The following is a 23,549-nucleotide window of genomic DNA, read 5'->3' as shown; positions in this document are numbered from 1 at the left end:
AAAGTAAAGGAAGGGGCTCCAGGAGGACACAGCTCTCTTTCTATGTGGCAACAGAGGAGCAAGCTTCTCTTGCCCTTTCTGCTTTGGACCCGACAATTTGAAGTGCAGTCTGTGAGGGATGATGCATTTCAGGCTCTGGAGCTCAAGCCGATAACCTGTCTCCCAACAATCTAGAACCAAGAGTGGGAGCAATGATAAGGGAACTGGTGGGCATTATGGCATTATGGGGTACTGATGGACAGGAAACTGGACATGAGGCAGCAGTGTGCCTTTAAAGCCCAGAAAGCCAACTGGATCCTGGGCTGCATCAAGGGAAATACCACCAGCAGGCTGAGGGAGGTGAACCTGCCCCTCTACTCTGCACTGGTGAGACCTCACCTGGAGTACTGCTTCCAGATGTGGAGTTTTCAGTAAAGGAGGGATGTGGACCTGTTGGAGTCCATCCAGAGGGCCACAAAAATGATCCAAGGGATGGAACAGCTCTCCTACAAAGACAGGCTGAGAGAGCTGGGGCTGTTCAACCAGGAGAAGAGAAGGCTCCAGGGAGACATGAGAGTGGCTTTCCAGCATCTAAAGGGAGTCTGTAAGAAAGAAGGGGACAAACCGTTTAGCAGGGTCAGTTGTGATAGGACAAAGGGAAATGGTTTCAAACAAAAAGAGCGGAAATTTAGGCTGGTTGTAAAGGAGACTTTTACAATAAGTGCAGTGAGGCACTGGAACACGTTGCCCAGAAAGGCGGTGGATGCCCCATTCCTAGAGACTCCCAAGGTCAGGCTGCAGGAGCTCTGAGCACCTGATCGAGCTGTGGGTGTCCCTGTTCATTGCAACAGGGGATTGCTTTGGATGTCCTTTCAGGGTCCCTTACAACTCAGACAGTTCCGTGATCCTATGATTTCCACAGTTTGACATGAAAGCCTGCACAGCTTGTGTCTGTGACACAGCAGTACTGGGGCACAGTGGGCTCCATATGGCAAACAAACAGCCCTGGCAGCACTGACCGTGTGCCAAGGAAGGGGCTGGGTGTGCCCGTGTTTGTCTGTGCATTCCAGTTACATGGAAACCCTACAGGAAACCGTCGCCCATTTGGCTACTGGGGAAAATTAAAGTGTTTTCTGGAACAAAAAAAAATACACTTTCCAGCCCCAAATTTGGCACGGTTTCTCCTGGGTCTTTGCACACAGCCCGTGGCCGCACACCCGCTCCGCAGGTGCCCTCGCCCCACCGCGCAGCCCCCGCACACTCGCAGCCCCGCCAACGCAGCCTCAACCCGCAGCGCGGGGGGACGCGACTCCCTCTCCCCGCCTTCCCCCGCCGAGGGGGCGGCGCGGCCGGGACGGGCGGGGCGGAGGGGCCGCCGGGGAAGGGGAGGGGATGTCGGGGCGCCGCCGCCCCGCCCCGCCCCGCCGCGCCCCATGGTGCCGGCGCGGGCGCGGGGCTGAGGCAGAGGCTGCGAGGTCGGTGGGGTGCTCACACTAGCGCCCGCTGCCGCCGGGCATGGAGGGCGCCGAAGCGGCCGCCCTTGGCAGCGGCAGCCCCGTGCAGCCCCGCTGCTCCTCCTGCGGCTCCGCGCCGGCCGGCGGCGGCGAGGCGGCGGCAGCAGCGGCGGCCATGGAGGAGCCGCTCGGGGAGGCTGCGTCCCCGGGAGTAGCGGCGGCGGCGGGGCCGAGGAAGCAGCAGGGGGTGAAGCGGCATCACCACAAGCACAACCTGAAGCATCGCTACGAGCTGCAGGAGACCTTGGGCAAAGGCACCTACGGCAAAGTCAAGCGGGCCATCGAGCGGTTCTCCGGCAGAGTGGTGAGTGAGGCGGGTGGAGGGGCTGCCCCGGGGTTCCGCCGCTTGGCGTTCCTCGCAGCGCCGGTCGGGTCCCCTTTTTGGGGGCTGGGGTGTGTGGGTGTGCGGTAGCTCAGCGGTGCGTTTAGAAATGATGTTATTGGAAAAAAGAGGGTGGCTTGCTGTGCTTGTCTGACTGTGACACGCGGGTCTCCCGTGGATAGTTATTCTTTCCCAACTGGAAACCTGTCACGTTCCCCAGCCAGCCGACACCGCTTACAAAGCGCTGTCAGAATGGCAGGCATCGCTTCTGCAGCTCCAAACGCCGTCATTCGGTCACACTTTTGTGACCTGAACGTTGCTGACACCTAAAAAAAACCCCGCAGCCCCATTGGATTCCCCGGACCGTGTCACTGCTCGGCAGCGCCGGTGCTCGAGCCCCGCGGCTGTCCTGCCCCAACTCGGCGTGTCCACGCCGGTACCGGAGCACAGAAGTGCGGCTGGAGATGGGCATGCATTAGTCAGAGTTCGTGTCATTCTCGGTCTCGGAGGACCGGCGAGCGAGAAGCAGGCATTGGCCGCCCGGAGAAATGGATGCTTTTCCAGAGGTCTTAGCCCAGATCTTGATGTGAAGCAGACTAATCGAGTTCTCACCAGCCTTCATCTAAAAGCGAGGCATCTCCCCAGTGACACTACAGGTTTTGTTTCATTTATCTTCCCATTTCACTTGTCTGTGAGCTCAGCACGCACCCAGAGGCGGAGGCAACTGTAAAACAGCAAAAGAAATTGTAGATGCACTGGCTTTAATAAGAGACATTTACTTTGCAACCAAATATCTTTGTGCCGACAGTTGAAACTGAGGTTTCAGCCAAGCTGTGGAGTCAGATCATGTATGCTTTCAGTTTATTAGCTCATTTGGAGGCTGGCTGAAGAGAAACCAGAGATGGACATCTCTGCACATGCTCATTCCAAGTGCAGGGTTTTTAAACTTTGCTGTTTTGGCCACCTCACAGTTTCAGGCTAAGAAAAACTCCAGGGCTGTATTATTTAGGCTGTATTATTTACTATTCTTTTGTAAGAAGATCGTTTTGGAGTTGCATACGTGATGCAGTAAACGGGAGAATGCACTGAAGACGCCTCTTTAAAACTCTTGGATAATCAACAAGAGAAAAAGGGGGTTGTACTGTAATTGAGATTTGGATTTGGGAAGTACCTCTGAGGAAAGGATGTAGCAAAGATGCATATCCACATTAATAGCACTCCTGGTCCTTCTGCTGCTTGCATCTGTCATTCACTTCTGCTCTACCAGCATCTCGGGATACGCAGTTATATGGCCTGAGCTGAATTTATATGGTTGATGCCATATAGTGAAAAGAGTGAAAAATCAAAATACCCGTGTGATCTTGAGTGCAGTAAAATTGTTGCACAGGCTGTAGCAGCTGGCATGTAGAAGCTAAACAAATCTTTGCAGGGGTGTTAGTTTTACACTGTGGTAACGTAAACCTCGGCGTGTGGCGCTTCATAATTATTAACTAGTCTAGAGGCAAGTTGTGGTGCTGTGTGAGTGTTTGAACTTAACATCTGTGAGCGTGTGTTAAAATACCCACGTTTTGTCTGTGTGCAGAATAAAAGCGAGCTGCCAGGAGTCCAGCCCAAGTGAATGGAAAGCTCAATTCTTGCTTTCTGAGGGTCTCCCCAACAGGCTGGTGACTCTCAATGCAGGAATGGCTGCTCAGAGAGACACAGTGCTATCTTCCAGTTTCCCGCTTCTCTTCCCATCCCTTTCCCATGTTCTTGTCACATCCAGCACGTGCAGCAGGCTGAACAGTTGGCCTGGCTGTGGCCAAGCGTCCAGCAGGGGATGCAGGAGAGAGCGTGGCTCTATTCCTGGCACTGCTTCCCATGCAAATTGTCTGACAACCAGCAGCCAGGTAGCTGAGTCCCAAGGTCGCTCCGGTCTGGTCTATTTGCTTCCTATTCTGCTGCTGGTTTAGCTAATCTTTTCTTTACTCAGCGGTTAGCAGGTATTTGAGGCTGTATGGTAACAGATTGCAAGGCTGGACCTTGGAAGTCACACTGCGTCTGCAGCCAGCTGTCCTCACTGAGCTCTTCTCCTGTTTGGCCTTTCTGCTTCTCCCGTCCTTTAGCAACCCCTTTCACTCTGTGAAATGAAGATATCTGCATGATTAGCCATGCCTTTAAATGTGAAACATGAACATTGGATTTTTTGTCATCCATATGACAACAATAAACAGCTCACGAGCAAAGCAGAAATTGGCAAGTTTGAGTTAATGAAGTAAAAACAAGGTGTAAAGACGCTCAGTCTGAGGTGTGTACATCTCTGGTCTCCTGCCCTAGCAGGGTTTCTGTTGACTAGAATGAAAGTAGTATTTGGCAGTTGCTAACAGGCTACAGGTTTATTCAGGTTGCTGTAGTTTCCTTGTCTTTCCTCTTAGCTCAGTGAAACGTGATCGTAAGGTTTCCTGCCATAAAGCTCCAGGGTAGCTTGTGTGATGCGTGTAGTTTGTTATTGGAAACAACTTAGGTGAATTTGTGTATGGGTTACCACAGTGACTGCAGGCCGTTAAATAACGCCCGCTGCGTGATGTATGGGCTGCCCAATGTTTCCCAGCAAGGCTTCCTTCATTAGTACTCTCTCAGCACACGCTGTGCGACTTAAGATATTTTAAATTAATGCACCTGTTAGTGAGTGTAAGGATGAAGAGATGATATCTCAGGCCTGTGAAGTAACACTCATGTTGACGTTTCTGTGGGTGTTTTCTCCACTTGTCATCTTGCACATGTTATAGCAAAGAACCCAGCTTTTGTTCATGTTATATAGTCAGTATGTGTTAGCCAAGAAATCCCCAGCTACACTTATGTCAGCATTAGATAAGTTGTGTGCTGAGCACCTCCAGCCCGGTCTGTGCGCCATGCCTGGGGAAGGCCAAGGCGCTCGGTCCTTGGTGGCTGGATGGTTCCTTGCAGCGTGGGCAGGCGTTTGTTCCTCTGGCTGGTTCTGCAGCTCTCATGCATTGCTAGTAGTTTCTTACACCCTCGTGTGTAAGCTTGCCTGCCCTTCCTCCTGAGTGCCTTCTGTCTACAGACCTGATTTTCCCCTTTGCAAGAGACAGAAGCTTTTCCTCTCTTTCCGCTTGGGGAGCAGATGCGGGAGCCTCATCTCTCTCTTCTGCTCAGTCAAGACCTCTATTTTTCCTCCTCGCCAGCAGGTGGAGGAAGCAGTATTCTTCTCCAGCCATCCTCCAGCACGCCAGTTATGTGGGGAATTGATGACAGGCTGCACTTGGCTCGAAGAGCAGGCATGCAGTGCATACTTGTACAGGCGGGTTCCTGTTAGTTGCGTGTGCTGTTTCTTTTGCAAGGAAATGCAGGTAGAAGGATGCTGCCAAACTGTATTGGTTTCCAAGTTAAAAGCTTGTAAAAACTCTACATTTTAGATCAACAGAAATAGGTTCAGTTGCAGTGTGAGTGAACATCTTTGCTTTGAAGCAGCTTTGCTCTGTGGAGACTGTGCAGAGTCACACAGGGTTTTGAAACCCCAAAACAAGAGCAGATTAAATAAAAGGAAGACCCCTGCTTTGCTGATTGTACTTGTCTGTATTACTGCAAAAACAGAATGTGAACACCAACAACAGCCCTGCCATGTCTGTAATTAAGACCTTGCACATTGTACAGCCATTTGTGTGTTGGCGGTGTGGCCTTTAAGAGTTCTGAGTACCAAGGTAGAAGCATGCTTATGGGTTACCAGGGCTGGCAAAAGCCAGGGAGGATGTTTGTCCTGGTTCTCTTTCCTGTTTTGCTAATACTGTGAGGACAGTGGCTGTCTGCTGCCCTTAGTCAGCCCAGCCAGGACCCTGGACCCAGTTAGCTGTCAGTGCTCCGGTTCAGTAGCTCCTCACTGACTGCCTGGACACATTCCCTTTGTTTTCTCAGCAAATCTTCCATACAAGGAGCTAAAAGGATTCAAGCATCTTTCAAGAACTGGACTTATCCAATTAATAAAACGCCTATGTTAACATCAAGTATTCCACAAACAGAAAATTTGAGTATTCCCCTCTTCCCTTTTATGCATATCATGCTATATTTATGATGACACGGTATACTTCCATTTTATCCTGAGCACTCCAGCTTCATTCAGCACCCGAGTCACTACCTCATGCTGATTTTTATCTCGATCCTTCAGTGCTCATCCTCTGCAGAATCATGTCCAGATCTGAGGTAGAACTGCTTATTTTATTTTATTTTATTTTATTTTATTTTATTTTATTTTATTTTATTTTATTTTATTTTATTTTATTTTATTTTATTTTATTTTATTTTATTTTATTTTGAGATTCCTTGTTGTTCTTATTAAGATACTTTCCTTTATTGCAGATACTGGTGGAAGTATCTACACAACACTGCTGTGATGTGAAGTGCTCATACAGTACTTTGCACAGCAGGATCCTCATTCATGCACGCGGCTTCTACAGCTATGATAATACACTTGGATAATAGTAAAAATGGCTTGTATCACTACCCCGCTTTATCCATGAGAAAGAAAAACTTACAGGTTAAAGCCAAAATCATCAGAAATATTAGCTAGCCTTTAGTGTACAGCCTAACACCTGTTTTTTTTCCAGCCATACAGAGTATGTTACATCGGGGCCCTACAGATGACAGCCTCCTCCTGCAGAGCTGCATCGCACCTTCCTTCTGGGCTGCCCCAAGCTCTTGTCCCAGTGTGACATTTGGTGTCAGCCTCCACTCCTGACCCTTTTGCACTCACTTGCTGCTGCCTCTCGCTTTGTTCTGCATGCCAGCGTCGTGACCCGTGCTGAGAGTGCAGCCGTGCTCGCTGCTCTGGAGCTGGGAGCTGCCAGCAGCATGCATGCAGCCTGCTGTAGGCAGTGCTCCAGCCATTCTGTGCTTGCTGTGAGGGGGGCTCCTTACAAAACCTGGTGCCAGATCCTTGTGGTTTTCTTCTTTCTCGAAGGTGTGCAAAATGTGTGCTGTTATGGGCTCAGAATGTGACCAAATCTGGGCATGGTTTCATGGTGCTGAAGGCATGCTAATGAAACCTAAGTAAACAAACAAACAAACAAAAATACAAGAAATTGTACCAAAGCATGGAAATTCTAGATCTGGAATGAATGCGAGTTGGAAAGAGTATACAGGCAGTAAAAAGGCTTGCAAATGGTTTTTTTGTTACTTTACTTGTTCCACCCTTAGTTATTATCTGTGTTCTGAGCAGGATTAAGAAGGAAAAACAAAACACCCAAACCCACCAAATTTAATCTAATATGCTTTACTGTGGATGCTGTTGGCTTCTCACAATAGGAATTACCAGCTAGTTGTATTAAGTGACCGAAGTCTTTACATAAACACTCATGTAAGTGGAATATCAAAGACAACTTGAACATCAAGGGCTGCAAAGGGAAGCAAGTGATCACAGCATTCAGGCTGTGGAAGGCACCTCCAGCCCTTGTTGCAGAAGCAGATTTGTTCAGAGGAGTTCAGTGAGAAGTCTGACCAGCCAATATGGTCAAGGTTAGTTTGTCGAATCTGTTACTAAATTAAAGAACAGCGGGTTCTTTGGGCACCCAGTAGCATTCCTTGGAAGATTTTGGACTGCCTTACAGGTGAATGAATTACCAAGTCACAAGAAACTGTTGCTACTTCTTTTTTTCCTTCTCCTTAGGTTGCACAACTTTGGTCAGGTCAATTAGCTTTCCTGTCCCATTATATCCCATTGGGGAGGGATACTGCTCAACTACTGGGGCAAATTTTGGCCCATTGTGATCCCACTAACCAAATTCTGTTGTGAAATTCACAACAGAATTGGAGTCCATGTTTATAACACAGCCCTCAGCTCGAAACACTGTAAAACGCCTAAGCGTTTTTGCAGATGATTTCAAAGCACCATATGCTGCAGAATGGAAATGGCTTGTACAGAGTCTTTCATTAGATATGGATAAAATATACTGCGTTTTTTGGTGGCATGTGTTTTAAAAATTACTATTATTTTTTAAGAACCACAATGTGGATTTGCCATGTGGAGACAATTATTGTATATATTGTAGTTTGGGGTCATACATGTTGAATAAAACCGTGTGGAATGTGGAGTTCTTGTGAGCAATTGTTTATTCTTTGCAGAACTGTAATTGTAGTTAGTCTGTGTTTTGTCTGGTAAATAAATAACTGAAGAGAAATTCCTCTGCTGGCCAGAGGAATCAGAAGGGGGCACGTGGTGGCCACATCAGTGCCAAGGAAGAAAACTGTTGTAGGTATATCAGTCTTGAGTACAGGGAGATCAATGCGTGCAAAGCCATACTAATACCAGTGCAGAATGCATGGGACACAATTCCATCCATATGCCAGGGATTGGCTGTAACTGTGGCTTTAATGCAGGCATCTTCCTGGCTTAGGTCTCAGGCTCCTGTACCATGCTTAGGTACCCCCCTGTCTTAATGAGCCTGCATGCTGATGCCAAAACCTTCTCCTTTCTTCAGAGCTGTGTTCCATGCAGGAAGACACTGCTGTTCTCTTTACTCTTGTCTTTTATGCTTTGCCTATACAAAGTGAGATCAGTCACATCTTCTGATGTGGCACCAGTCAATACCCCTGAAGAGGTGCCTTGGTTCTTGAGGTGGTATGGGAGCTCCCAACATGTGCAGTGGTTCAGGCTGCTGCCATATCCCAGCTCTAACATACAGTTTCCATATCATTAAGATTCCAATCATTAAGATTGGAAAAGCCCTCTAAGATCACTTGGTCCAACCGTCAGTCCATCCTCCCAATGCCCACTGACCGTGTCTCTCAGTGCCACATCCACACATTTCTTGAACACCTGCAGGGATGGTGACTCTATCACCTTCCTGGGCAGCCTGTTCCAATGAATTGGCACTCCTGAGAATAAACTTCTAATATCCAGCCTGAACCTCACCTTTGGTTTGCGTGCTATTGCAACATGTGTGTTAGCCTGGTCTTCTCTCTTGCTTGCCTCCTGCCTAAGGATTTGTTCCTAAATTACGCAGGAGTATTTCATAGAAGACAGTCCTGTTATTGGCTGTGGTGGGTCAATATACTTGGCATAGCTGGTGTGTCAGAGGAAACCTCTCGGACGAAAAGCCTCTTACTAAATATGCAAATGACATTTGTCAGTGTTTCCCTCAAATATCTTCCAACAGATATGGGTACCATGTGTGTTCACTTAATAAACTAAACTCAAAATAATTTCCACTTTGCTAGCTATATGGGGAATAGTTGGGGGTGGGGAGCGAACTACAAAGCAAGGTAAAACTGCATATGTATGCTGTTATATTTGATGACCAATTCATTAAAGCCATAAGTGTATCCAGGCTTTCAATAGTGTTCTCCTGCTGTTGCTTCCTGTACTCCCTGGCTACAAAATCAGTCTCTATGGCTCTCATTTGTCTTACCCACATGAAAGGCTTTGAGCATCTGCAAGTTATGATTTGAGAAGTATCTGCTTTTAAACAGAATGTATTTATCACCATGTCTTCACAGGCAACGTGGTACATTGTATAAATTAGAGGATCCTAGACCTTTGAACACTAGGGGGCTGGGTGAGATATTCCATGAGCTGACGGTGTCTGGCCATCCTGATCAAACATCCTGGACCCACACCAAAAATGCCAGATGTTCCGTAGATGTGGGGGCCCTCCTGTAACCTTTGCTGCATGCTGCAGTGTGGGTTTCATGGTGGGGGTGAGACTGTAGCCATCCATTGCTCTGACGCTGTTTTAATGTTCACGTATTTTTTATGTTTTGAACCAAACACCATCAACTAACCCTGTCAAAGGAATACACAGTATTAATACTTTCGGTGTCTTAGTTCTCCCAAGGCAGGTGGGATTTGCTACTAGCTTTGGTGGTTTACAAGACATCAGCCCTTAAACCTGTCACTGGTCCATGGCTGGAGGCGAGCTCTGGATCTTGCTCAAGTGTGATTTTTGTCAGGCTCTGTTCTTGCAGACAGTGGAATATAATAAAATATTTTAATGGGTGTTTCCTTTCATTTTATCAAAAAAGAAAAAAGAAAAAAAAAAGGAACAAAACCCAGCAGCACAGCAGCTATGGGAAGGGTGGTTGGCATGGCTGCTGTGTTCAGAATAGTTCAGGCCAGCTGTAGGTGCATGCAAATTCACTTCAATTACTTCAGTGCTGCAGAACCCATTCCAGAAGCTCTTAGCAATGAAGTCAGAAGTTTCACTCAGAAGACAGCACAGGCTGCTCCAGTTAATGTACAGTCCCCATAACTGTTTATCTCAGGGTGTCTCCTCAGCCTTCCCATCTCCCTCAACTCCATTCCCAGCTCATGTCAGCCGCACCAGTAACACAGCCCTCTCCTTGTCCTCCTCTTCACTCTGCTCTCACGATCCTCATCTTCATCCCAGCTGCTCTCACCATCCCTCTGTATGCTCTATAGTCCACTCTGTCCCCACTGTCTGTGGTAAGCCTGCTAAACCCAGAACCCCTTGGCTGCCCTGGTCCTGCTGCTGGCATATGGTACGACTTAAGCAGAAATGTTGGAGGAACCAAATGTCTTTGTTCTGAGGTCTGGCTGCTTGAGGGGCTTGCAATTATGCTAATGTCTCGCTGTGTCAGAGAGCTGAGTCAGCGTGTTTGGGTTTCAGCACTACTGCCTTGGAATAAAGACAGTAGTTAAGGGATATTAGACTTTAAAAAAAATAAATAGAATAAAAATTCGTTGTTCCTGTGAAAAGATACCGGTTGCAGACTTGGAGACTAAATTTAGCTGCTCGTGAACAGATCAGAAAGATTCGAGCTCTGCTGTAGATGGGTATTACAAAGCTTCCATACTGCATTTCCTGTACACATAAAGACATTTCATCTCTCTTGCAACTTGTTAGACCCCTGAATGATATCTCCCTTTATTTGAGAGGAAAGGGTTATTTTAAAAGTGAGTGTGAGGACTTCTTGTGGTATTGATCACAGGAGGTAGCAATGAGAGCTGGATAAAAACACATCCTAAAGAGGTTAAGCAGAATTAATAAGCAGAATACTTGGGCTGATGTCTATAGTTGACACTTAATTTGTGATACATACCCTTGGCTATATTTTTGGGGGAGCTTGGCTGGATTTTTTACCATTTTTTGTTATTCTCTTGGCTCTGATACTGATAAATTTGGCTTGGGCTTAGTTGACCTACATAGGGATACAGTTGATAGGCATCCATATTACCCTCTCATTTTCAGCCAGATCTCTCTACATGAGTCATGCAGTGTCCTTTATGCTGACTTTTCTTTTGATACGGTTGACCTTTCTCTCATCTCTGTCTGTTGCAGGGCTTTTGCCTGTCACTCATCACCCTGCAGCCAAAGCACCTCACAAACTGCTGTAGCCTTACAGTTATTCTGTTTAGTATATAGAGTCATTCTCATTTTTTATTTTTTTTTTCTTCCAGAGAGGGAATGGGTCAGTATTTGCCTTTTGGTGTTGTACCAGCTTATGGGGCCAGGTGGAAGAGTTGGTGGACCAGCCTAGCAATAAAGCCATGCCCTGTGGGTGCAGTTCTGTCAACCACAGCCGGTGTTTACTTTCCTCAGGTGTTGAAATGGGCTGACACAAAGAAGTATAGCATGATGCTTTGAGCACCGTAGACATGAAATGGTTTCTGTAAGGTCACCCAGCAGGTCTCCAGCAGACCCATAGAGAGAACCAAGGTGAGCCATGCTTGGCTGGGCCTGGCTTTTACTTCTGTACCCCCCTCATCTGGATAGGCAGTTTGCAAATGAAATACCTCGTCACGGCTGCAGTTGCACTGCAGGAGGATGGTGCCATTTTCCAAGGCCTTACGGCCATTGGATCTTGTTACTTGGTCACTGCTGGGTGCTGCAGCAAGTCCTGCAGGCCTGGGAGGAGCAAGGGCATTTGACTGCAGTATTTTCATCTAGGCCAGAGACCAGTCCTCTTTTCCACCAACAGTCTTTCTGCATATAAATTGCAAGTTTTCGGCCCAGTGAAGCGACTGTATTCTCCCAGTTCATTTGGTTTGGCATCTCCTTAAGAAGATGCAGTCTAATGGGACCCATGGAACTCTCCGTTGTGGGTTGCGTATTGCTTGTGAGGAATTCATTGGGGAAAGGAATTTTATTCTGTACTTGAGTATCCTTCCAACCTTTCTCAGATGTAGAGAAAACTCTGAAGCAGTGAATGTAACTGGTTATCATTATTGGATATCGTTACTCACTCACTTTGAGCATAAAACAGAAAAATCACATCCCCTGTGATGTCCGTGGGTGTAGCACTGCTCTCGGTTACATTAACACTGTTGTAAATCGAAGAGTAGAATTTGGCCCTTTGTTTCAATTGAAATATTTGTTTAACACAGGCGAGGGCTAAACAATACACTTGAAAGCAATTTGTGTTATTGTCTGTAGAGCAGAGCTTGTATTTTATGAACTGGCTGATCATAAAGACAGCAATAAATCATGTAAAGCATTCTCATTTACTTTTTCTTTCTTTTTTCCTTTTGCAGATGGGGCTTGTAGAGTAGTGTTGCAGTCAAATGTCTGATCCAGGATATTTGAGTTGAACTGTGTGAGTCCATTAAACAAATGTAATGGCTTTTTGGAAAGAAGTACTGCGTGTTTGAAACCAAATGTTTTACATAGAGAACATCTGGGAAGTGCTGGGTGTTTGTATGTAGAGCGCATCAGACAGCAGCCTTGGTGAGCTCAGCTGGGAGGCTGCCTGGGACGTAGTTGTAGGATATGACAGTTCGGAATAATTCCTATGAAGTATTGCCATAAACCGAATGTTTGGCACAAATAGCTCTATCTTTGTTTTACTGTACACCCAAGTTATTCTTCTTATCTGCCCAGCGAAACTCTAAATGATGTTTAAACAACACAGTAAATGTTGGCATCTCTGAGCTGCAGCATGCACATTAGAGCAAGCTGGAGCAAGCAGTTAGTGTGAAGGGGGAGCTCAGCTCGCTCTGCTTTCAGTAGAGCGCTATCGATCCCTGCCACAGATGGTGCAGTTCAAGTGAGTGATGAATGCAGCCTGTGCAAATGGTGCAGAGGGCTGAGTTGGAAATGATCGATGTCACGGTGCTGTTGCATGTCACTGCTTTGAGGAATGGGGAAATGCAAACCCAGTAAATCCACATGATTAGACCAATGTTGTGGTTTGGTGGGGCTACTGGAAGAACTTGGACCTGGTTAAATTAATAAGGCTGCTTTTATTTTGCAACATCAGAAGTGCTATATTTCCAGGAAATGTAGGAAACGTAGAGAAAAGTTCTGTTTGGTAGTCTGTTCTTATTACTATTTCTGCAGTTTAGCTGTGGAATGCGTGGCTCAAATGAGATGAAAACTGTGATTTCCAGAGTAGCAACGCAGTTTCTCCTTTCAGGATTGTTTAAGCAAAAAAATTAAACAAAGTGCGTTAGGCAGTCTCTTGCTCCAGTCCCTTGTGGACAGCAATTCGTGTTGCGCAGCAATGCTTTAATAGTTCTGCTCGGTACGACATGATTTGTGGGATTTGCTGAGATGAGATTCTGGACCGAGCAGCATGAGAGGGAATTGCTCCTCACTCGGAGGAAGGTGGTACATCCAAGTCTGTGCGAAGGTCGTTGGCAGGGTGAAGCAGGAAGCCTGTGCTGCTGCTGCTGCACTACCTAACAACTTCGCTTTTGGCACTGGGACCCCAGAAATCTGAGTGCTGACTCTCCTTCATTCAACCGACCCTGGCCAAAGTGCAGACCAAGGAAGGTGTCTGTGTGTGTTGAAGAAGGGGGCAGCAGTCCTGGAGATCACGCAGTCCAGAGGAGCTCCCTGCCAAAAGCTTTCCATCTATTTCTTTAAAAAGAAACACAAAGCAGTTGGCCATTTCTCCCCTCCAAGTTAACTTTCCTCAGAGCCACTTATAACAACTGCCTGTAGTTTTGCACTCCTCTCGCAGCAAGCTAGAACTGTGCTTTTAAGGCTGTAAGATTGCATGGTGGCCAGCCACTGCACTGCAGGAAAGTGTAATTCATTCCTCCCCATCGTGTCTATTCCAAGCCTGACTGGCTGTGGGGAGCAGGAGTGTTCCTGTTCCTGTGTTATTCTCTCCACTGAGCCATTAGGGTGGCCGTGGTAATTTACTTTCAGTAAATAAAAGAGAACAACAGGAGGTTCCTCTACCTTCAGAGGTACAAATATTTCTTAGAAATTAGAGACGGATGGAGAAGAAAGTCCTTTCCTCCCTCTGTAGCAATTCCACTGCTCTGTCATAAATTCTAGGAGGGTCCTTTCCAGAAAGGGACCATTAAATAGGTAACATCCAGCCTGGCCAACGCAGTACTGAAGCAATGCTCTTACAAAAATAAATTTAATACTGCAATGTGATCTGCAAGCCCTGGAGCAAAATAACCTGGGTGAGGCTTGATACACACAGTTGCCAGTCTTTTTGTTTTCCAAGAGTATTTTTCCAGATAGGATGTGGGTCTATGGCTCACTAGATTTCCACCAAGAAGTGCTGTTTATATTTTAGTCAGTCTTGGACTGATTTTGGAAATTATTGTAGGTATAGGTGCTTCTGAGTGGATAGTCATTGGGAAAAATGGGACATTAGGACTGTGTCATTAGGAACAATCTGTTCTCAGAAAGAGCAGTGCTGCAGTGGCACAGGCTGCCCAGGGAGGTGGTGCAGTCACCGTCCCTGGAGGTGTTCCAGAACCGTGTGGATGTGGCACTGAGGGACGTGGTCAGTGGGCATGGTGGGGATGGGCTGGTGGTTGGCCAGGTGATCTTCATGGTTTCTTCCAACCTTAATGATTCTGTGATTTTACAATTAACCCTTCTGACTATCTACATGCTGCCATGTTCTGCAATACAGCTTGAGTGGCTCATCATCCACATGCATCCTGCTCATTAATGTTAATCCAAAGCCTAAACTCTAAACTCTTCTAAAGCCTGCTCATTCTTTAAAGTTCTGCCAAGTTAATTAGGAGTTTGAGGTGGTCTAGTAATATGATACTGGGTTTTTATTAGTACCATGGGGTCTGAAGGACATCTACTGAAGAAGGAATCTTCTCAGGTTTTTCAGATTCTGTTCCGTCTCTCATGGTGCAGTAACTTTCTTTCTTCTTTCAATAAACTTGTAGCCTTCGTTGAAGGACTGCAGAACTGGGAGAGTGAAATTAAAGGATTTGCACAAAGCCATGTAACAGTATTGGTGACAGAGGGGACGCTGTAAAGATGGGCAAAGCTCTTAGCAGTTCTGAACCCACAAGCTCCTAAGGGAAAGAGAGTAAGCTGAGTTACATTTATTTACCCACAGCTTCCTCCAGCAGAGATGACCAGTGAATGAAAATGCACTGTTGGGTGGCTTCTTGGAAAAAAACTTGACATAAGAAAGTGTTTAGACAATGTCCATCCCCCTCCATTCTTTAATGTGAATTACAGCCTTGCGCTGATATAGCACCTTTCACCTAAACATATGCAGAATCACTTTGGAGACTCTGGTAGCTGTTCAGGTTACCATTATTTAGCAATTATTTAGCAGAACATCATAATACTTTGCAGCAGTTTCTTAAAGGGTGTGAATATCCCCATTACCAACTTAAATTATTGGGAGGAATTATAGGAGACTGTCATTTGCAATTTGGAACTAGAGCCAGGCACTGGGGCCTTATAATGAAGTAGCCAGGATCTTGGTTTTACATTTCATCCCCAAATCAGTGCCTTGAAAGGTGTGCACTCCTGCAACAAAGGATTACTTCAGCGTGGTTCGCTGCTTATTCACAATGAAAAAAACAACATTGTATTAACGTCCCTCTCTGCTGTCCCAAGTTAGCATTTTGCGTTACGTCAGCAGCTGTGGTAGCTATGGGATCAAACCTCAAAGTGAACGTGAGATCTATCTTCCAGTTTTTGGAGAGTGAATCTGTAATATCCATGTAATGCTGAGAACAGTAAAGCTGGGGCTTGTGAATTCTTTCACTCCTCTTTAACCTGACTTGCCAGTAATTTAATTAGCGCTAAACAGTCTGCACACAGACTTGCAGAAGTTAAAAGACCGACACATGATTCACTTCCAGTGATTTTTCCTGTTTTACACATGTGCTGGATGGAGCTGTGCTGTATTTGGAAGTTGATCAGTAATGATTGCACAATTCTAACCTTATTTAAACTATGATATAAACAGACATGATAGAAACGGATGCTACCAGGTTTTTTCCTACTGGTCAACTTTTTTTTTCTTTTTTCTTTCTCTTCCTTCTTTTAAACAAAATCATAACCTGGAAGAAAAGCAGTCAGACTTTGTGTATACCAATTCAGTATAGCATTTGGCTTTTGTAAATGCGGAAGCCAAGAATAAACATCTGCTTGGCAACTTCACCAGAAGTTACCTATAAATGCAGTTTTCATCTATTCAGTCAATGTGGCATTCAGTGCTGGTTGATATCTATTAAGGATTGATCCATAGCTGAGGTTTTAAAGCATTTTTTTTTTCCTTTTAATTATTGTTATGAACCTCCACTGCCTAAGGGAAATCCCTTACCTCATTTACTTTCCAGATATAATTCCTCATGTGCCAAAACATGAACTTTCCTTGGAAGCCTGAAGGTAGCTGGATGGGGTATTTGTATGTTTTTAGGCTTTGGAAATGAGATGGTCTCCTATTGTTCTGGGCATGACAACAGTAAAACTCAAACTTGGCCATTCTTTAGTCCTTTAGAATTAGATCAGAAGTCTGCTTTATGCAGGGTAGGTACAACCATTTCGAAGTATTGAATATTGCATCTTTGGATATTCAGAAGGATCTTGTCAAGAAAGATTAAGTGTGATGACTCTTCTGTCCAAGCAGATGAACTCTGCATGTGGTGGAGACTCTTCCAACTTTGCCAGCATTGGGCTCCAGTCCTGGCAATCCCAGCTGCAAACATCTCCAATAACCTTGTCTTGTCCAATCTCCACTCTTCATTGAATCCTCTGCTTCTACCAGGGCAGACAGGACATCATTAATGCGGTATGAAATCTTTCATTTTGGGAAGGGAAAGGTTTTTCAATATATTTCTAACTTCTGTTAGTAGCCTGCCCATTTCTGAATTCTGCAGCCCTCCCTTCTCTCAATTTTGAAAACTAATTGCTTCAAAGTGGAAAATCAATAACCACATTGTTAACCTTTGCTTTTAAATGCTATTGGAAATGATGAATGTTTTTTGTTTTTTTTTTTCACTCCTGATGGAGTATCAGTCCTGAAATGATTCATACACAGCTGTATGATCCAAGGCAGCAAGGACAACCCTGAAGGGAACCTACACCCAGGAGGGGAGTAAACTCTTCGAAAGGGCTGACAATAGCAGGATTAGGGGAAATGGATCCAAGTTGAAGGAGGGGAGATTTAGTTTGGATGTTAGGGGGAAGTTCTTCACTAGGAGAGTGGTTAGGCCCTGGAACAGGCTGCCCAGGGAGGCTGTGGATGCCCCGTCCTTGGAGGTGTTCAAGACCAGGTTGGACGGGGCCCTGGGCAACCTGATCTAGTAAATGTGTATGTTTGGTGGCCCTGCCAGGCAGGGGGGTTGGAACTACATGATCCTTGAGGTCTCTTCCAACCCGGGTCATTCTGTGATTCTGTGATTCTGTGACAACCCAAGGCCAGTCTTCTCAGCATTCGATGAATTTTTTTTTCAGAGGATTCATGGTGTAAATATGTCAGTCGTCATATACATAGCTGAGGGCAGCAGGTACAAGGCAGGGAAGGGTTATGAATTTTGCAGTAGGGCGGTAGCTGCTCAGGAAGTGTGCACACAAATGCTGTTAACAGGCACCATGCCGGGGTAAGAAAAGAAGTGGAGGAAGGGTGTTGCACATGTTCCTCCTGGCAGCCACCGTCACTATGTACAGCACAGAGGTGCCAACCTGGTGGTTTCTCCTGATATTTAAAACTTGGTTCTGTGGGCATTTTTCTGTGTGAATGATGGGGGAACTAGGAAGAGATACAACCCCTTGCCTAGTATTTGTGATTAGTTAGTTCCTCTTCACTTGCTGAAACCTACCAAGCAGTAGGGCTGAGCTATTAATTAGGGTTTGGTTGTATGCTTGTCTCCCAGGCAGTATCACCACAGAGATGATCTGGCTTTTAGGACCTGAAAATTGTCAGTCTCCAAAACAATGGCACTGTATCAGCCTTACTCTTTTTCCCCAGAGAGAATTCTCAGAGAAGGTAAAACAAAACACATGGTGCCAGATGCTAATTTTGCTTCAGTTCCCAGTGACCTTCCTTCCATCTTCTCAGTCAGTGTATGAATGTTTTGATGGCAGTGCGAAAGCACATCCTGCATGATGCTGTTCAGTCCTGTGTTGGGCCTGGGATTGGATTCTAAAGACAGCTTTTTTCTTGCATATCAGGGAACGCGGCAAATAAATCCTCATGGGCGAGACAGCTTGCAAGAAGTCTGCATGAGGATGCCTTTGCAGAACCTGTTGAGTACTTGGCATCCCAGAAGAGATACCCACTCCTGGCTCCTTCCCACCTGGAAGATCTGGCAGCCAGACAGTTACCCAGCCCGTCCCATGCCTTTCCTTATTCTTCCTTGTGCAACCCCTGGAAGTGCCATTTCAATGCAGCTGCATTATCAGCATTCCCCTCCTTATCATCAGATTTCAGAGCCTTGGGGGCCACCCTATTCCATAGCTTTGTTTCTCTTCCTCTTGTGTTGGTGATGTCTGGGCCAAGAGCCATAGGCATTTTCAGACTCCCCTGGAAAAACATTGCATGGTGCCAGACTTTATTCTTTCTTGCTAAGGGCCGTGGGGCTGGGGAAAGAACAATATGCCTTTTCTCTCCCCACCCCCAGACATCCTCTGCTCTGCCTCTCTCTTCCCCGTCTTGATTCACCTATTCTTTACTTCCCCACCCTTGTTGGCACTTGCCACATTGCACTTCCCACCTAAGAGTCTCAAGGAAAGGAAGCAGAGCTGTGAAACCGGCTGGACTCACCCATTTCCCATTGCTGGCTGGGGCTTCGCAGCTTTGGGAAGATAGAGGTTTATGACTGCATAACCCTCCCTTCCCACTGCACCCAGAGAAAATTGTTTTTAATACTGTTTGCTGAGCTGCATTTCTGACATATCTCCCCATGACAACAATCCATTTTCCCTTCCTCAGGAGACTGTGCTCTCTTTCCTGATGTCATTTTCCCAACTCTCTGCAAGGCTATTGCAATAACCCATCGGAATTTGGTCCGGAGCGCGAGTGGTATGCACAGAGGTTGGACCCAGCTTACAATTCACAGCCTTCCCTATGGAGAAAAGCAGTTTGTTCATATCTCTCCACAGCCCTAAAAATAGCCATGGTAGATAATGAGAGTTGAGGATAGTTTTCAATGGGACTGAATGTACTGCATGCAGAGGTTGCTGGGGAAGGCTCAGCCGCGTGTGTCATTCATGTGCTCGGCCTGCACTTCAGCAGCAGTGGACTTCAATCTGGGACTTTATGCAGTGTGATTAATTGCCCCTTTGTTTGTGTTCATGCATCTTAGCTGGAAATGAGACAAAAACGAGTGAACTGGCCTCCTGAAATCAAGAGAAATATTCAATGTTCTGATGAAAACATACCTTTGTTGCTCACCCTTATGAGGCAGCAGTGACGCAACAGACATGGAGATGTGCTATGGAAATAGGCACCTACTGCCTGCTCTGTCCTTTACCAGATGTTCAAGCTTTGAGATATTTTGCTGTACGCAGTGTGGTCTGAATCTGTAAAAGAGAATCCCACCTGTTGTGTTCTGCCCAGCAGCCGAGAAGCAAATAGAGGAAGAGACATTTCTCTTATTGATAGGACTGAATGTACAGAAACCTTTGCAACCATCATATTTTTGAAGTATTTATAGCTCAGTTCGAGTTACTCGTACCAAAGAAAAGCGAAGAAGCATGAAGCATATTGGAAAATACTTCATAATCTCTCTGCGCTGTTCAGAGAGTGAGTATAAATCCTCTTTCCAGCAAATGGAGACAGGCAATTTATAACAGCCTTGAAGAGAGCAGCTTGTTTCTTCATGCTTCCTGCCCAGCAGGCTCTGCAAGCTGACTCACAGAGAGGTAGGTAGCCAAAAGCTGTGCTCCCTCTTTCTTATTTGTTTCTTGAGGACACAGCAGTGGCCAAGCAGGGGCCATGCTCATGCAGAGCCCTTTGGAAATGTGTGACTGTACTGGAGCTTCATGGCCCCTTGCTTTCTGTCCCTTGTGCTATATGTTTTGGGGAGGATATTCCCTCTACCTATTCATGTGCAGGGGCCAGTACTCAAACTGGCTGTGCAGGTGGAGGTGGTTTTGGTCCATCCTTGGTGCACTCTTCTCCCATCATCCTCTGTGGCCATGGGACTTATTGCCATCAGGGCTGCAGAGGAGGCACTGAGGATGCTCCTGCTGCATACAGCCAGTGAGGGACAGTGACACAGTTGTTTTGGTTTGTTGGTCAAGGATATTTATCTCACAAAGGTTCTCCTAATGGGAAATGTGTATGCTTGTACTTGCACTCATGCACGTAAGCAGTAAACTTCAGCAACTAGATTAAGGCCATCGAATCACTCAGTACCAGTCCCCACAGGGACCATCACATGCTCTAGTTTTGAGCTCTGACCTTGATGCTTATGCACGTCTTTAGCTTTACATGTGTGAGCTCTTCCACAAAAGTCACATGTGTGAAGTTAGGTATGTGCTAAAGTGTTCTGCCAGACTGTGTGCTGTGGTTACAGGGGCTTTGGGTGCTCTTGAACTTGTTTTGTTGGGGTAAGAGGCTTTAGATTTCATTATTAAGAATCTGATATGTTTCACTGTGTGAACTCAAGGTCTTGGAGTTATCTGAAATTCTCATTAAGACAAGAAGCTAGGAAAAGTACAAATTCCTCCACTAGTAAAGCTACTAAAAATACCATAATTAAATTATCTTAGTCTTAAAGCCAGTAAAATGTATCGAGGAAATGTGGTAGAGGTATAAGAACAGTGCTGAGAGAGTACCAAAGGGACTAATAGCACTTTCTCTACAGACCTGGAATATTTTGAGTAGTTAATTTAGTTGATGTGAAAACGCGTATTGCATTTGTTCTGCTCTTGATTCATATGCTGTGATCCTTAATAAATTTTGATGTTGCTCACAGTAGAGCTGCTGCAGAGAAAGGAAGGCAAATAAGCAAGCAAGAAAAGGGCCTAAAGAATGGACAAACAAGTCCTTTCATAAGGTATTTCTCAATTGAGGTCATTTCTTACTAGGCTTGAGTTGTTCGGGTTTGTTGTGTACCATATCTGGCACCAGTCCAGTGAGGTTTCGAATAATGAAACCAGCTCTGTTGGGTGTTAAAAGCATAAGCACACTTTGGAAATATATTTTCCAGAATATACGTCTGAGCAAAATGCATCTCGTAAAAGAAATCCTATGATTGGTGCTTGCTTTACAACCAAACAACAGCAAACGCAGATAGAAACCTTATTTTGCTCTGAAAGATGAAAAGTATGAAGTATAAATAAATAAAATGTTATCATGACTCGTGTTATTTTTAGAAACTACTGAAAAATAGTGTGGGGTGCATTCTTGTTTATGTTGATGCCTTCACATCAGGGAAGGTGAGTCCGTACACCCTTGCTGGTGTGATCTGAGCAGACAGGCGGCTGGAAATACTCAGTTGGCAGAGATCCCATACATGAAGGAGAGGAGCTGGCAGCAGCACCCACGTAAGTGTGCACTGTCCTGCTTCATTGCCAATCCTGTTTCAGGATGTCACTTAGTCTGTGGAAGCCCACTGATGGTAGTCATTTGCTCGTTGGTCTTTCCTAACAGGTCACTGGGCACTCTTGATAGTCCTTGGATGCCCCATCCTTGCTTATATTCAAGGCCAGGTTGGATGGGGCCCTGGGTAGCATGAACTGAGTGGTGACAGCCCTGCCCATGGCAGGAAGTGGGACTGGGTGGGCTTTAAGGTCCCTTCCAACCCAACAGTCTGTGATTCTGTGATGCCTTGAGCCCATCCACTGGGAAGGGCCTATGCAGGCTGCCAGGCAGACAGCATGGGGTTAGAATGTGTTTATTGAGAGGTGATCTTTTCACCTCCCTGGGACTCTTTCAGAGAGGAAAAGTGGCCACTGAAACATGAGGAGAGGTATTGGAAATTAGCCTGTAATGATGCTATGGCTTGTTGGGACAGACACTGCCATGGTATACTGAAGTCTGGGAGGAGACACAAGTGGCAACTGAGTTGCTTCTGGCTTTTTCTTTCCTTTAGGAGTCACACAAGCTATCTGTTTTGATTTTCCTCTAAGCAAGTGTATAGTGCCAAATCACCACTTGCCTCCCAAATCTTATGTAAAAATTGGCCACACCGCGCTTTGAGCATCTTTGTGTGCTATGCAGATACTCAGTGACAGCATTGCATTGGTAGGTGTGAGTGCCTCAATCCGCTCAGAATGCAGTGCTCCTCCTGGTGTGTCCTGTCCCTCTCAAAGGGACACTGACTTCCTTCCAGTGTTCCTGCTGTTTGCCTGAGTGGTCAGATACATGTCCTGAGCATGGGTACATGCTTGGGGTGAACCAGCCATCCTGGTTGCTTGGGGTGAGCCATTGATGTCACTGCCATTGAGACAGGGGACACCTGCTTCTTGTCTCTCCCCCTTTCTAAATGCCAGTCACTGTCACAGATCTTAAGTGGATGAGGGAGAGAGAAGAAAGCCCCAGACAGTAAAAGTTTCTGGGTGCATTAACCGGTCTCTAACAAGGGCTGTGAAACTGTACATTCTCTGGTTCTACAGGATAATATATATTACCAGGAAACACATCTGTTTGCATTTGAAGATTCATCTAAATATGCCACTCTTTTTCATCATATTTGCATTTCTGCATCTAAAAATATATGTTTTCACATGTGCAGTTATTCCTGAGAGGATATTTACAGTAATTACGTGTGGACTTACAAAAGTGCTGTCTGCGAAGCACAGAGTTGAGTTGGTGGGAGATTGGCAGGCCCTCTGGGGTGCCGTTATTTCTTTACCAGCCATGAGTGATGAAGAATTTGCTTCCCGTTGTATATTTGACAATGGAACCCTTCTTAAATTCTTCCTCAGAGCCAAGTACAAGGCTGTCTTTTAATAAAAAAACAACAACAAAACACATGTTTTTACCCATGTCTATATTTATTTCTTGCAGGAATGCACATACTGCTCCAAGAGCCACCCACATCCTTCTTGTGTACAGGGTGTATTTGCATTTGCAGCCTGTCTCATTACAAACATGAAAAGGGGGAAAAATGCAGCCTCGTCTGTACTGTTGGTTGGCCTCTCTGTCTCTAGAGCTGCTTGGAGAGTTTCTGGGTCCCTCATTCAATTAGTATCTGTTGCATTACCTTTGCTAGAAATATGCGTAGCATAGATAAGACTGTAGTTGTGTTGTTGCTTTTAAAATCTCTGTACCAAATATTCAGGTAATGAGGAAGAAAAGAGCTGTTTTGTTTTCTGTATGCTGATCAGTTACTCTTTTGACTTCTGCTTTCAGTTCCTCTGTCCCTAAGTAAAGTAGCACTCGAGCACGTGCTTGATTTTAAACACATGCTGAAATCTTAGGAAATTCAAGGGAATAGAGCATATGCTTACTGCTTTTGTGAACAACGTTGCTTTTCAGAGTTGGAGGCCTTATAGGAAACCCGATCCTTGAAACTAGCTCCTGTTTATGTGCATTTCCATTTTATTTAATATTCTAGGTTTTTCCCTTCTTTCTTCAGCATCCTTGATGCTACATCATGTAATGAA

General features: G+C 45.7%; 1 protein-coding gene across 1 annotated transcript in view; it reads left to right on the top strand.

Annotated features, from left to right (window-relative positions):
- The first annotated feature begins 1,383 nt into the window (after positions 1 to 1,383).
- NUAK1 (NUAK family kinase 1) overlaps positions 1,384 to 23,549 on the top strand; it is a 47,085-nt gene continuing 24,919 nt past the window's right edge. The window contains exon 1 of the mRNA XM_015864112.3: positions 1,384 to 1,797. Within this exon, the coding sequence (XP_015719598.2) occupies positions 1,495 to 1,797 (303 nt within the window). The 5' untranslated portion in view covers positions 1,384 to 1,494. The remainder of the gene's footprint in view (positions 1,798 to 23,549) is intronic.

This window comes from Coturnix japonica, chromosome 1 (assembly GCF_054131305.1).
Source record: "Coturnix japonica strain WE chromosome 1, WE-NBRP24, whole genome shotgun sequence".
In the NCBI taxonomy this organism is placed as follows: Eukaryota; Metazoa; Chordata; class Aves; order Galliformes; family Phasianidae; genus Coturnix; species Coturnix japonica.
The sequence above is the reverse complement of the archived record's forward strand: the minus strand, read 5'-3'. Positions and strand labels throughout refer to the sequence as shown.